At 44.3% G+C, this 14,002-nt stretch overlaps 1 protein-coding gene across 2 annotated transcripts; it reads right to left on the reverse strand.

Annotated features, from left to right (window-relative positions):
• Positions 1–583: 583 nt before the first annotated feature.
• LOC114633489 (serine protease inhibitor A3B-like) lies at positions 584–13,392 on the reverse strand. 2 transcript variants are annotated; one of them, XM_028782051.1, is made up of 5 exons: positions 13,320–13,392; positions 9,331–9,984; positions 7,264–7,537; positions 6,168–6,318; positions 584–1,503 (listed from the first exon to the last, which is right to left on the reverse strand). In XM_028782051.1, exons 2-5 carry the CDS (start codon positions 9,965–9,967, stop codon positions 1,303–1,305), a joined length of 1,263 nt encoding a protein of 420 aa, XP_028637884.1. In that variant the 5' UTR covers positions 9,968–9,984; positions 13,320–13,392; the 3' UTR covers positions 584–1,302. The 2 variants fall into 2 exon arrangements, with proteins under 2 accessions (XP_028637884.1, XP_028637882.1); XM_028782049.1 differs by having other exon boundaries at positions 13,325–13,389.
• Positions 13,393–14,002: the final 610 nt, after the last annotated feature.

Genomic DNA, 14,002 nt, shown 5'->3' on the forward strand with positions numbered 1-14,002 from the left:
CCTCCTCCTCCTCCTCCTCCTTCTCCTCCTCTTCCTCTCTTCCTCCTCCTCTTCCTCCTCCTCCCCTTCCTCCTCCTCCTCTTCCTCTTCCTCCTCCTCCCCTTCCTCCTCCTCCTCTTCCTCTTCCTCTTCCTCCTCCTCCCCTTCCTCCTCCTCTCCCTCCTTCTCTCCCTCCTCCTCCTCCTCTCCCTCCTCCTCTCCCTCCTCCTCCTCCTTCTCCTTTTCCTCCTTCTCCTTTTCCTCCTTCTCCTCTTCCTCTCCCTCCTCCTCTTCCTCCTCCTCCTCTTCCTCCTCCTCCTCCTCTTCCTCCTCCTCCTTTAAGCTCAGCACATAACTCCCCTCCTGCTCCAAGATCTCTTTGAGCGCTCTCTGTGAAGCATCCAGAGTCTTGTTTTATCCTCCACCTTCCAACCACATCTGTGATGCCCCATGATCCGATGATACCCGCTTGGTGAGGTTTGTCCCTATGGCATCAGGGAACTTGGAAACCATAGTGTCTGTCATGGGGAAAAGACGAAGCTTCTGTGTTTGTCAGTTTCCTCATTCATAAAGGGAGCCGAGTGAACACTGCCTGGACACTTTCTGTGCAGGTATACATTTATTGATTCTTTGCTCCTGGCCTTTCAGTTTTGGTAATGAAGGTGGAGGCTTTCACCTGTTCTGTGAGATTGGCCAGCTGGGAACTGAGAAAAAGGCTACCACTCTGATCTGATTAGGAGTGCTAAGGGGAGAGGAGCTAGTGTGAGCCACAGGCCCCATGCAGTTGCAGGAATGGGGGTTCCAACTGTGTGGATAGTGTCAGGAGACCCTGCAAGAGGCAGTGGGTGGTACAGACTGTAGTAGGGAAAGAGTGAGGCAGAAACTGGGTACGACCTATTCCAGATGCTACAAATAGAAGGGGCAGAAAGTTCCCGACTTGTGCTTTGCCTGTTGTCTATATGGGTGGGCCTGTAACCTTGCACAGTTCCACCAAGGCTGCAGAAATGGAAGGCAGACATGATCAGAGACTATCTGGGGAATGGGTCTACCTGCTGGGCCCAGGCTTTTGGTAGAGGCAGACAAAGGGGAGTAAACAAGGGAGGAGAAGAAAGACAGAGTCCAGGCTCAGGAATATGAGCTAATGTTGCGAAGAGGCCTGGACACAGATCCTCCACATGCTCCTGTGATGTGTGACCACTAAAGTCAATCAAGGTCACTGTTTAATTACAAAAATGCCACAGCCTATCAGAGGATGGAAGCCAAAAAGCACATAGAGACTCACTCTGTTAACTCAGAAAGAAGCCCCAGCACTTTAGAAAACTCCTAGTTTTCTAAAGGGTTGTTAACCTTGCCCATAACAGAGATAAGTGAGGAACTTGAATCTAAAACAATGTATAGGAATTTCCTGTTCATGTTAACACTTATAGGTTTAGTTTTTGCAGACAGGAACTCATATTCGACTCTTGTGGAAGCATCTACTTCTGTGCCTGTCTCAGTCATCTCCAGCAAAGCATTGTGGATTATCTGTAGGGAGAGAAACACATCACTTACTGAAGACCAGGAAGGGCAGGAAGAGACCTGGAGGAAGCATTGACCACAGACCTCATCTGCTGGTGAATTTCTTTGCTCCTTCCATGAGCTCTTACCCTGGTGTTCCCAAGACTCTGCTCAGGGTGTGAGATGAGGCACGCCCTGGGTCCACTCAGTGTCTGAATCTGTGCTGCCCTCAAACCACTACAACAGGACAGGAGTAAGCAATGGCAGGCATTTCCCCACAGACAGCCTTCCAACAGTCCCACAGGGAACAGCCAGTGAGCTGGCAGACAGTGCAGGTTTCTGTTGAGTTTTGCTATTCATTGTAATGCTAGGTGCAGGTCCCCAAGGACCTGGTTCTTCCAAAGAAAAGAGTCTACTTGTAGACTAAGTGAGCCTGTCCCCAAGTTATGTCTGGTGGGTAAATAAAGATGCCAACAGCCAATAGCTGGGCAAAATGCACATGGATGGGGCTTAGGTTTGAAGGGCTTAGTGTCCAAGGAGAACCACAAGGAGGAAGACATGCAGGAGGAGGAAGGAGAAGCCACTATGGGTTCAGAATCAAGAGAATGTGGCACTGAGGGCTGTCCAATTGGGGTTAAGAACAGCCCAGATGCAACAGAATAAGTAATAACTTGGGGTATCGTTAGGAAAGTAGGTTCTAATAACACAGAGGTTAGGCTGCTGCCCAGCTTTGCAGTTTTTTTTTTAAAGGCTTATTGTAAATATAAAGGTTGCATGTGTCTTTCATTTGGAAACTAATACAGCTAAGGCAGAGTGGAACCTCCAGCCAGGATTCAAAAATTTCTACAACATATTGGTGCCTCAACGTCTGGCAAAACCTCACTTAAAATTAATTTGTGATTCTCCAATGGAAAACACATACCATCCCTTTAAGATTAGGAGGCAGAGGGAATTAGTTTCATAGTAGAGTCAAGTGGCTCCTTTCCCAAGCAGCACAGGTTTGGGACAAGAACAATATATATGCTAAATTAGTGCACGCAATTCTGGGATTCATGGCATAAGCCTGGACACAGCTGTGCCACCAGGCAGATTCAGACAGCATGCTGGGTGGTAGGTTCAGACTCCAGCCTGGTGTCTTCTCAAGTGCTTCTAAGGGGCCTCTAAGACGCTAGAAGCCCCCACTTTGCAATGAAGCAGGCTGGTGAGAAGGCAGGGAGCAAGGCTTCATGCCTCCTACAAACAAAAACAAAAACAAAAAAAAGAAAAAAGAAAAAGGTATAGAGAATGAACTGAAATGTAAGATATCAATGCTATCAGAAGCTTCTGGTTTCTTTGAACGTGAGATCCATGGGAAAACTGGGACTGCTTAGCCTAGCATATGACACATATGTTGGCCTGAAAACAGGCTTATACAGTAAGTAGAATGTAATTTAACTGAAGCAAAATATGGGAAAGTATATTAATTCAATTTCTATAAAGAGAAATGTCAGTACATTTATCCATGGAGATATTAATCCCCAAAGAAGGGAGAGATAAAAATTGATATACATGTTTTAAGGAAAGAAGGGAAAATTAATTGAAATTGATGAATGAATAAATCCAGGCCTTTCATCTTGATGTTTAGGAGACAAAGGCATGGGCATAGATAGAAAGAAATCCTATCTTACTAAATAATAATCATTGTTTTAAATTATTTTAATTATCAAAATGAAGGTTATAAGTTCGGTGGTTATAATGATATTATAAATCTTCTGTGAAAGAGGTCAAGTAGAACAGGCTTAAATAAAAAAAGAGTCTGCTAAATTGAATCAAGCTATACTTTTGATGACTTCAGGTTGCTGGACCAAGCAGAGACTCAGTATTTGTATTAAAAGGAAAGAATAAAAAGGCTTTGGACTCCTTGCAAAGTAATAGGGATAAGATTTGAAAGAGGAAGAATCCCTAAAGATCTTGGCTGCAGACAGGTAGCAAAAAACAAGAAGACCAAACAGAACAGGTGACATGATTTACTAATCCCTTCACATGGCATATGGCATTATTACAACTTGGTTATTAATTAAACTAACTCATAAAGGGATCGTTTTCTTTCATCTGCTCAAACAATGAGCAAAATTTCATCCTTAACTGATCTGTGCCCCTTGCACATTCCATACAAATGTCTTTATAGAACTAAATATTGGTTGTAAGGTTCATACATTACAGAATGAAATACTAAGAAGGCAAGTCTGATGAGATTCACCCTCGGGGATGCCGAAACGACCTTCTGTTGCAGCTTCCTGCCTGAGCCTGCCTCACCTGATGCTGTTTCCAGAGACTTGCTTCAAAAACAGCTTCAGAAAGGGCTGCGTATCCCCGATGACCATAGCTCATCCAGTCTTTCAGATGCTTTTTGTCAGGACTCTAGTTAAGTTCTGAACTTTCTCAACGCATAAAGACTGAACAACAAATAACGCCAGCTAGCTTTATTTTGACTTAACCATCCTTTCAGTTTCCTTTTGAGTTAGGAATTCTTTGCCCTGACTCAGTAGGAGGCTGATATAAAAAGATGGTCTTCCCAACCTCTTAAGTTGGGGCGTGTGGATTGGTCATTTCATGAAGTATAGATATGTTGTCATTTTAAGGGATAATTTACAAGTAATTGTAGTTTTAGACAGGGAAGAATTTAAACAGAGAGCATAGGCTCAGGAATTTCTGTCTTTCCTCTTCTTTATCCTTCTTTCTTAGGTAAAGGAAAGGAGATTGAAAAGATAAATGGGGGATATTGTAATATTATAAGAAATTAGACAAATAGGGATGGATTATTAAATTACTCTTAAACAAAGCATTTTATAGCCAAAATCTTACATTGCTAGAAATCTTTATATTTTGGGGCAGAATTGAAGTTATATTTTCTTACATTGGTACAGAATTTGTATATTGAGAGCGGTTTAAGCTTTTCATTGGTATAAATCTTGTTTATTGATACAATATTTTAAACTAATTTTGGTACTCTTAGGAATTGTGCCTATGCAACTCATTTAAAACTACAAGGTTTATTTGCAGTCCTTTAAATAGTTGCTATTACAAACTGTTTAAAATAACTAAGTAATGCAAGTTAAGAGTCAGATAGTCAAAATCATGGTCATATTAGAGTCTAATTTAGGTAATTACAATAAAATGTTTTCAAGGTTATTTAAATAGTAAACAGCAAAAAACAATGTTTAATAATTCGGTTATGCTATATATGGATAGACGGCCTTCAAAAGCATTGGAGATTCTCAGAATATGGCATTAGATGATATTTCATTATTAAAATATCTTTTGACTACAAGACATGACTGTTCCTGATAATAGCCTCGTTCTCCTTCCAGGAAGGTACTGAGCATCAGTACTCCCACGTGGAGTTGCTTCAATTGAGGGAAGCTAACCATTGGGCAAGAAAGGCCCTAATATTTTTGGTAGACATACTGCTGTTGAAAAGGGACAAATGGCCGGGCAGTGATGGCGCACACACCTTTAATCCCAGCACTTGGGAGGCAGAGGCAGGTGGATTTCTGAGTTCGAGGCCAGCCTGGTCTACAGAGTGAGTTCCAGGACAGCCAGGGCTACACAGAGAAATCCTGTCTCGAAAAACAAAAAACAAACAAACAAAAAAAACAACAACAAAAAAGAAGAAAGAAAAAAGACAAATGGATGCAGGATGGTCAACTGCTAAACTCTACCAATACAGTGTTGGCTGGGAAATTGAGAACCCAAGACGCAACATAGTAAGTAATAATTCTGAGTATGGATAGGAAAGTAGATTCGAATCACATAGAGGCTAGGCTACTGCACAGCTAGTGTGCTGTTTAAGACTTATTGTAAATATAAAGGTTGTGTGTGTCTTTCATTCAGGAACTAAATAGTTAAGGTGGGTAGACACCTAGGCGGGGATTAAATCATATCTACAGGTTTCAGTGTCTCTCCTGGTCCCACCTCCTTGTGATATACACCAGCATTGTATAGGGCATGGTTTCACATTACGAGACTATCATGTCCTGGTGGTACAGATCTCAGCCCAGAGCTCTGAGTGGGCTCTGGACAGAACACTAGGCACCAACAGGCTGTGCAGCTGAGAATGTGGTATGAGGGTCTAAGGGCATCTTCTCTCTTATTCTCAGGGAGGTTTTTTTTTGTTTTTGTTTTTATTTTTATTTATTTTTTTATCAAAACTGCCATTGATCCCTTGTTATGACCTTTACGGCTACTATTTGGTGTGCCAGTTAAGTAGTAATGGCTGAGTCCTGCATCAAAGAAGTTGAGGCTGTGCAGTGGATTGTGGGTGGCTGTGCAGTGGATTGTGGGTGGCTGTGCAGTGGAGTGTGGGTGGCTGCACAGAGGATTGCAGGTGGCTGTGCAGTGGATTGTGGCAGGCCCCGCAGTGGATTGTGGGAAGCCCCGCAGTACAGCACAGGTTAGGACCTATGTGGGCTAAAACCAAGCACAGGCACTTTCCCTACCATTGACATCTAGATGTGTTCAATTCCTGAGGGTGAAGAGCAACTGGCTGCACACTCTGAGAAGGACTCTCTGGGCTATGGTTTCACTCTCCCAGGCATGAGGGATCTCAGGCGTGTAGGTTTTCTCACACATTGAACATCCTCACATGCCCACATGGCCTTCACTGTCTACATTCAGGACCCAAAGTGGGTGACCCATGTTCCTTGTCTTACCTCAGAGACTGTTATGTTGTTGGCTCCAGTGATCCCAGACAGGTCAGCCTGTGCAGAGAAGACTTCCCTGATACCCAGTCCTGGAAGGATGTCTTCTAGGTTGTATTGTTGGGATAAGAAGAACTTGGGCAGGTAGAACTCATCTATCATCCTGAGAATAAAAGAGAAATGGAAGAGCCGCTGGAACCTGTGCCCAATCAACGAAACTTATGTCTGAGTGGAAGCATTCTATAGCAGCCCTCTCTCTGAAGAGAAGCCTTCTTTCTACCCATGCCTAGACCATGTGATTTTCCTCTTCCTAATGTATTAATTGTTCATCACAGCCTGAGAGTATTTGCAGTGGACAGGCAACCTGGCTTGATACTAACTGTTCCTTGACTGAGAGTGCTTTCCTCCTAAATCCATAAAACGTAGCCCTTCCCTGTCCTGCCGGCTCTCAGACATCACCCAGTGACTCTTCCATTTACAACCGGACTCAGCATCAGATTCAAGCTTTCCTTACCATTGGTTGTCCTTCTCAACTTCACCACTACATTCAACCTGGCCCTTAGCTTAAATAATGAGTAGTTCTATTGTCATCCCCCTACTGTCTCTTCCTCAATTACAAGATAGCTCATCAGGATGCGAATTTTTGTCCATTCATGACTGACACTCTCTCAGAGTCTAAGTCAGAGCATGGCACATAGTAGGTCTTCAAGTCACCACTGCATGAATGGTGAATGAATGGCTGATAAGGGGAAGAGACAGCTACGAAGGACACAGCTGAGTCTCAGAGCTCATCTCCTGTCAGTCACAATCCCTCTGCCTTCCAAAGACACATTCAAGATGCCTTGTCATTTATAGCCCATCAGAGACACAAGAAACCTCCGCTCCAGGTTCAAGCTGATCTCATTTTGTCAACTACAAAAACCAGGGTAAAACCAGGCCTCAAACAACTGAGACAGAGGAGGGGAATTCAACTCATCTTCACCTGTCCCCTGCTGACACTTCAGCCATTACACTGGATCTAAGTGAGAATCTGAGGTACAGGGACACTGGCCATCAGGACAACGTCAGTACATGGGGTCCAGGCCAGTTCCGGGTCCTGGATATGCACCTATTCTTCAGTGATTTCCTCCACTTCTTCAGAGTTGCTGATTGTAAGCTGGCTTCCACCTGCCGCATCCTGCCCTGGTCAGGGAGGATGAACATGGCCTTGGCATTGCCTATGTAACTCAGCTCCACCACCGTGCATTTCAGCTTCTCATCCCGGAAGTATGGTGTCTTCAGGTTCTCAATTTTCATCATGGGCACCGTCACAGTCCTCTTCCTGTCCAACATGAATTTTCCCATGAATGTGTCATCAGGGTCAAATGGCACCTTCCATTTGCCTAAAGATGAAGCAAATAATCATATTGTCATAGCAACAGAAACACGCCACCTCCTCTCCATCTATGCTCAGCTTCTGAGTTGCCATGGCCACCCATCCATCTTCAGTCACTCAGAGGGTCCCTCAGGGTAACATGTGATGAGCTGGAAAAATCTTGGTAGGTAGACAAAATGGTCGCAATGAGGATCCAAATTTTGGTTTAGAAAGGAATCTCAAATCACAGACTGGCTACTTGAGCTCCTGACAGTCAGGGACCTGGGCTGGAGTGTGTAAGAGAGACCAGAGTGAAGGTGGTGAGACTGGAGCCTGGGGAGAGTTGAGGGTCCTGTCTTCCTCAAGGGAGTCATGTCTAGAAGGTGATGGCTTGTGGGACAGGATTTATGGGAAACAGAACAGCACAGCCTGAGTTCTCCCATATCTTGATCAGTTCGTAATCTCATACATTGTGGCTAAGACACGGGTAATGAGTCCTCATCTCATGCATGGGAAATGGCCACCCTGACAATCAGAGATATCAGCTCAAGCTTATTCCAGATTTATAATTTCTGTCCCCAAAAGCAGTGTACACTCTGGGACTTGATGATGAAACAGTTTCTTACTCTTGGCATCTCTCAGCCTAAACATACATCCCATCTAGCACTAAGCAGCACTTGAGCTTATGGCTGTGCAGAGCTGAGAGAGCCAAATCTTGCAGTCTAACCCTTCAGGCTGTTACTCTGCTTCCAACATCCCCTGTCCTCAGCAGCTCTGTCCTCCTGTCCTCTTGTCCTTCCTCCTCTGACCTCCTCTCCTATATTCCTGTCCATTGTCACCTTGATTTTCTGCCTATAGTCCAGGCCTGCCCTCCCTGTATCCTGGACTAACTTTAATTAGCCCCAAATCCAGCCAATATCTAGTTACATCATGACTGTCAGGCAACAATATCTGAGCTGTCACCTTACTCTCTGGTCCCTATCAGGCAGGGAGTGGTGGGTGTGGGATCCCTGGATTTTCCCCAACTAACCTTAACCATAGTGTCTCCAGTTGAGTCTCCAACTATCATGGACCCAAGTCCCAAAAGATTCCCTGCCCTAGGCATGTGTTTTGGGAATTCTGATCTTTCATATATTAATTTTATAGAACTAAAATTCCAAGAAGCAGCCAGACATTAACATAGGACACTGCCTAATGGACATTTCCCTTTTCTCATGACTTCTCCCAGTCCCAGCTTCTCCAAGCCCAAGCCCAGCTCATTACACACTATAGGCTCAGGGGAGAAGTCCTATGTAGGAACTGCCCTCCATGGCTCTTCACAAGTTTTAGGTTATGATACTTCCCCCCTTAAGATTAGTGTTCCTAGGATCTTTTGGGTCAAGAAGTCCCAGCCCACTGGGCCCCTGATGGAGACCTAGACTATCCAGAGGGATGGATACCTCAAATAGTAGCATACTAGAAATGCTTACTCTAGTCAGACTGAATTGAAGGACGTCATTTGTATAGAGAGTAGCCATGGTTTCTGCCTACTCAGGAGGGCTGGCAGTGGAAGACATGGCATTCTGCCAGTCAGTAAGATTAAGTCACAGCCCAGATCAGTCCTCTTGGATTGATAGCTTAGTGCTTCTGTTTGGCATATCCCAGAAATTACATCAATATCTAAAATGTCTCAGAGGAGAAGTAAGGGCTTTGTGTAATAAGCAGTTAGAAACACACGCCTCTGAGATCCTGAGCACATCCTTTCCAGGTGTCAGTGTAAGGACACAGGTTCCCAGGCAACATCCTTCCCCCCTCTCTTTGCCAACCAGTGACCACTCTCACCTATAAAGAGGAGATCGTTCACTACCACCATGGATGTGCTCTCATCCAGGTCTGAGGCCAGTTCCTTGAGCTTCCCCTGGGTATGCTTCTTCACATAGTCATTGATGAACTTTTTGGTCTCATGAGGCTGCTGGAAGTTGGCTGTGAAGACCTCAGTCTGGTACAGAGCCCTCACCTTCTCCTTGAACTCTGTCAGGATCTGCAGGTGTTTTTCAACAAAGAGGGCATTGCCTGCAATGATCTGAACCTGGTCCTCTGGCTGACTGAGCTGCTGTAGGAGGTGCCCAAAACTCTGGTGGATGTCTGCCTCGGGGGTCTCTGTGAGATTGAACTTGAGACCTTCTAGAATCTCTTGCCGGGTGTTGCCCTTTGCTCCCAGAGCCAAGGAGTTCAAGGCAGTTGTGATGCCAAGTGGGGAGAAGACAATATTTTCACGTGGATTCTGCAAAACCAGCCTGTTATAGAGGCTGAGGGCAAAGTCAGTGTTGGTGGAGGCCAGTGTTAGACTGTCCAATTGTTTTAGAGTGTCTTGGTCTTTCTGGACTGCAATGTGCCTTCCCAGTGCGTCATCTGAGCAGCAGAGGACAGCAGGGCAGATCCCGACCATCAAGATTCCCAGAGCTGCAATGATGGCCATCTTCTGTGTTCTTCAGGCTGAAAGGAAAACATCCTTTGAGTCTGAGAGGACCAGCTGGTGCTCTGACCATCTCCTAGTTCTCCCACTTGGGGAACATTGTATCATGCTGTGCTGCCCTTCCTGCCTCTGGGACTGCCCACGGGAGGTGCTCTGGACACTCAGATGGCAGTACTACATCATGAGCTCCCTTCTACCATAGAGGAAGTGAGGTTGAAGAAGTCAATTTTTCTATTTAAGAGAACCAGTATCCAGAAAGGTAAAGAGTCATTCCAACCTCACAGATGAAGGAAGAGAAAAACCTGGAGCTGGGCACAGACCATGTGTAATTTCTTCTCCCTTTCTAGATTCTCATAAGGCCCCATTAAAAGGCAGAAAAATCTATTCTTGTGCAATCTCCTATCAATAAACTATAGTCCAGACTAAAGGAAGGAACCTTGGATGATTTGGTAGCACTGATTCTAATGCGTGTTTCTGGGAGTACAGAGACTGAGAGAAACACTGGAGACATCTCAGTGCCAAAGCCCTGTCACCACTGAGAATAGCTATTAGAAGGACCAATAGTAGAGGTCCTTTCAACCCTGTCAGGGTACCACATGGCCTCAGGCTTGGAAGACCTCCTGACAGAACAAAAAAGAAATGCTGTTTGTGTCTCTGATACCTGTACCAGATTTCAATTCAGCTGTCAGGGTGGCTGTGTTGTGGCAAGCAAATCTCTAGACCACACTGAGCAGCCTGTTTTGTGGCCCAGTGACATAACTGGCAAAAGTATCTGGCTCATCACAGGGGTGGGAGTGGAGGTGGAGAATGTCCAGAGGACCAACTTGTCCATACTCCCCTGCATTGGGGACCACATTTGAATCCTGTGATTGCGTAAACATGGCCGTCCAGCTGTAGACTTCATCCTTACTGTAGGGGAGTTCAGATTGGAAAGTAGATGAGAAAGGAATGAAAAAAGAGGAAGAATAGGGAAGAGAGGGGGACAAGATGGGGTATAGGGGAAGGAGGAGTGAGGAAGTGCAAGGAAGAGGGGGCGGGGCGATAGGAGGGGAGGAGGGAACAGGATGAGGGAGTCAAGGGGAAGATGGAGGGAGAGGAGCCTGGGAGAGTGTAGGAGGATGGAGAGCAGGGGAGGGAGGTGTTGGAGCTTTGCCTCATGTCCCCAGGGCAGTGACATCTCTGCAGAGGAGCCCGGGGCTTCAGCCACCTTCATCTCTATCAGACTGATGCAACCATTTCTTTGGGAAAGCATTTGGCCATGCTTTTTTTGTTTGTTAGTTTGGGGATTTTTCTGTTTTTATATTTAGTATTCATTTTATATAACTATGATGCTTTGATCCAGTACATGCAAAGCAAAACAGCTGCTCATGAACACTTAACTAAACCAACTTTCTATGAATTAAATGAAAATCATCATTCATAAATTTTATATTACTGCCAGTGTATCCACGGTATGCCATCCACACTCTGTGAAAGCTCTACCGAAGATTTTCAAATTGCCTATAACTTATGTATATGTAATTTTATGGAAAACGTTCTGTGTTTTCATGGTCTAGACATGGTCAGGTAGAGTAGTATGGTAACCAATCCAAATAAGGTTTCAATTTGACAAGTGTCACGGATTCATTGGGATATGCCAAGCTTTGTGCTGATATTTATGGCAGGAATGTTAAACCTTGCTTGCTATTATTTTCCCTTATACCAACCACCTAAAACTGGGACAACATGAGATACAGTTGCAGGATTTGTCTGTGCTTTCCAAGTATGTGTGTACTGACTCTTTCTCTCAGTGGAGAGATTCATCTCTTGTTCATCTGACCCGTCATACTTGCAAGCTGGTCAGGGAAGAGCCACTATCTGTGACTTGATTACTACTTGGTAAATTCATAAATTAATACAATGAAAATATGCCCTAGCTCTATGACAACCGTTAATATATTTCTCTGAATGCATCTCTAACCCTGGTACCATATATTTCATGATTTGTCTGCCAGGCTTTGAGCTTGTATTGGAGTGATTGTGTATATGAAAGTAACATTATAGCCAGAAAAAATAGTGCGGGCTAATTGGTTTTATAACTTATAACTTATAACTTATAACTTATAACTTATAACTTATAGTTGGCCATCTTAGAAACCATCCATTTGGAAAATCTACAGCACAGTGTGCTCACAGCATTGATTTTCTAGTCGACAATTCCAAAAAACTACAGATCAATGAGATTATTTCTCAGTTCAGTTCCTTCCCACTATAATATTTGCTTTCATCTCTTCATTTACAGTAGATAGTGTTCAACATTTTCTAGAAATCAATTTCACTTATCACAATCTTTTTTTTTCTGACCTAAAATTTTCTCTATTCCCTGCTGCTCTTGATTGACATATTGCAAATCAAATAAATACAATTTATAGAATTCTAACTCAAAATAAGCAATCCATTTGGTAGAAATGAAACATACATTTTAAATGTCAGATGAATATGCATACATTTTCAAATATTGAGGAGATCACAGATGTCTGTCTCCTTAATGACTGTTTGAGAATCATAAGAAGAGCTCCTTTGAAAGAGACGCTTGACAATAGACTGACACTGCACATTTTGTAGTGTAAAATATTTCATCTTCTTAGAGCCATGGATGACATGCTTCATTTTCAAAAGGCCAAATGCTAATAATATTTAAGTATTTGTAGGCACAAGTTTTTGGGATAGCCTGTGCTCCAGTTGTTAGGGGACCCACAAGAAGACCAAACTCAGAACAATTATAGAAGAATAGGATGAGGATTGCTGGCCCCAATTGGGAAAGGAACCCCACAGAAGACCAACAGAGTCAACTAGCCTGGACCCTTAGGGCTTCAGAGTCTGACCCACCAACCAAAGAACACACTCGAGCTGGACCTGGCTGAGCTGTTGTCTTCATTTCTTTCTAGAAGAGAATGTAGCCATTCTTCTCCATGGATTTACCAGGAAATTGTGGTTCCTGACCCCAAGGCATCTCCTGTCTGATGTGAGCATGGCAATGATGCCGCCTACCCCAGACAGACTCTGTCACAGTCCTGTCCCGTCCTGGCTCCTACATCAGCACCTGAGCTAGGCATGGTCTCACAAACATTCCCCCTGTGGAGGTTCAGAAGGAGCATGCTTCATTCACTTTCCACGAGTATAGCCCACTGCACCTGCAACTTCCAAAGTCACAAAGACCCATACAAGAGAGGAGACTGTCACACACTGTGATTCATACCCGCTGACCAAAGAGCAAGTTCTCACTGCCCCCAAGCTAAAACTCCAGGTCATAGCCAGTACTACACAGTCCTGGGATGGCTCTTTCCTTTCTCAACAAAAAGAAGGTTTCACAGACCTTACCTGCAGAGTCAAAGCCAGCTGCCCGTATCTGTTAGGTGAGTTCTGATGTGCAGGTTTTCTGCCTTCCTGGCTTGTTTTTAACTCATGCACACCGATGCCCATTTTTATCTAGGGACTCCTCCCTCCTCTAAGGAAATGCTGGCACAGACAAACTGTGTTCTGTGCTAGGATTGGCAGTGGACAGATAGGGTGATTTATGGTGACAGGGACTTACAGGCTGTATGTTGCAGAACCAGCTCCATGTGTGAAAACTCCTAACAGTCTTCTACACAACACTGGATGTCCTCATTGTGGCTTCTGTTTCTGTAATAGTTCAAAGGTCAGTATGAGTCAGGTGAGTAGTCAAGACAAAAAAGACAGAGCACCAGCCCTGACTCACTTCTGACCAAGAAGAGCTGCATCTGACCTTTGTTCTGAGCTTCGCAAGTCACTTCTGAAAGAACACAACTCTATGTCCCTGCTCCTTGGCTTCTTTATGGAAAACCACAGATTAATAACCACATGTCTCAATGTTGACAGATCTTTGCCTGCATCTATATCACCATTCTTTCTGCCAGGAATGGGCACATTCTAAGTAGAGGTGTGCTCTCCACAGATTTCTGAAGATAAGATGTCTATGTCTGGCAGTGCAGGAAATCTGGAAGGAGTCTGTATCTGCAGAGACTGACTGACTGACTG

This window comes from Grammomys surdaster, unplaced genomic scaffold, assembly GCF_004785775.1.
Source record: "Grammomys surdaster isolate TR1022 unplaced genomic scaffold, NIH_TR_1.0 690, whole genome shotgun sequence".
Classification (NCBI taxonomy): domain Eukaryota; kingdom Metazoa; phylum Chordata; class Mammalia; order Rodentia; family Muridae; genus Grammomys; species Grammomys surdaster.

Bases quoted from the DNA above. Each gene is read 5' to 3' on its own strand.
- LOC114633489 (XM_028782051.1), bottom strand. From the start codon at position 9,967: ATGGCCATCATTGCAGCTCTGGGAATCTTGATGGTCGGGATCTGCCCT. The intron at 7,538-9,330 runs GTGAGAGTGGTC...CTTCATCTTTAG, and splicing joins GAACGATCTCCTCTTTATAG to GCAAATGGAAGGTGCCATTT. The intron at 6,319-7,263 runs GTGCATATCCAG...TTTTATTCTCAG, and splicing joins AGGAAATCACTGAAGAATAG to GATGATAGATGAGTTCTACC.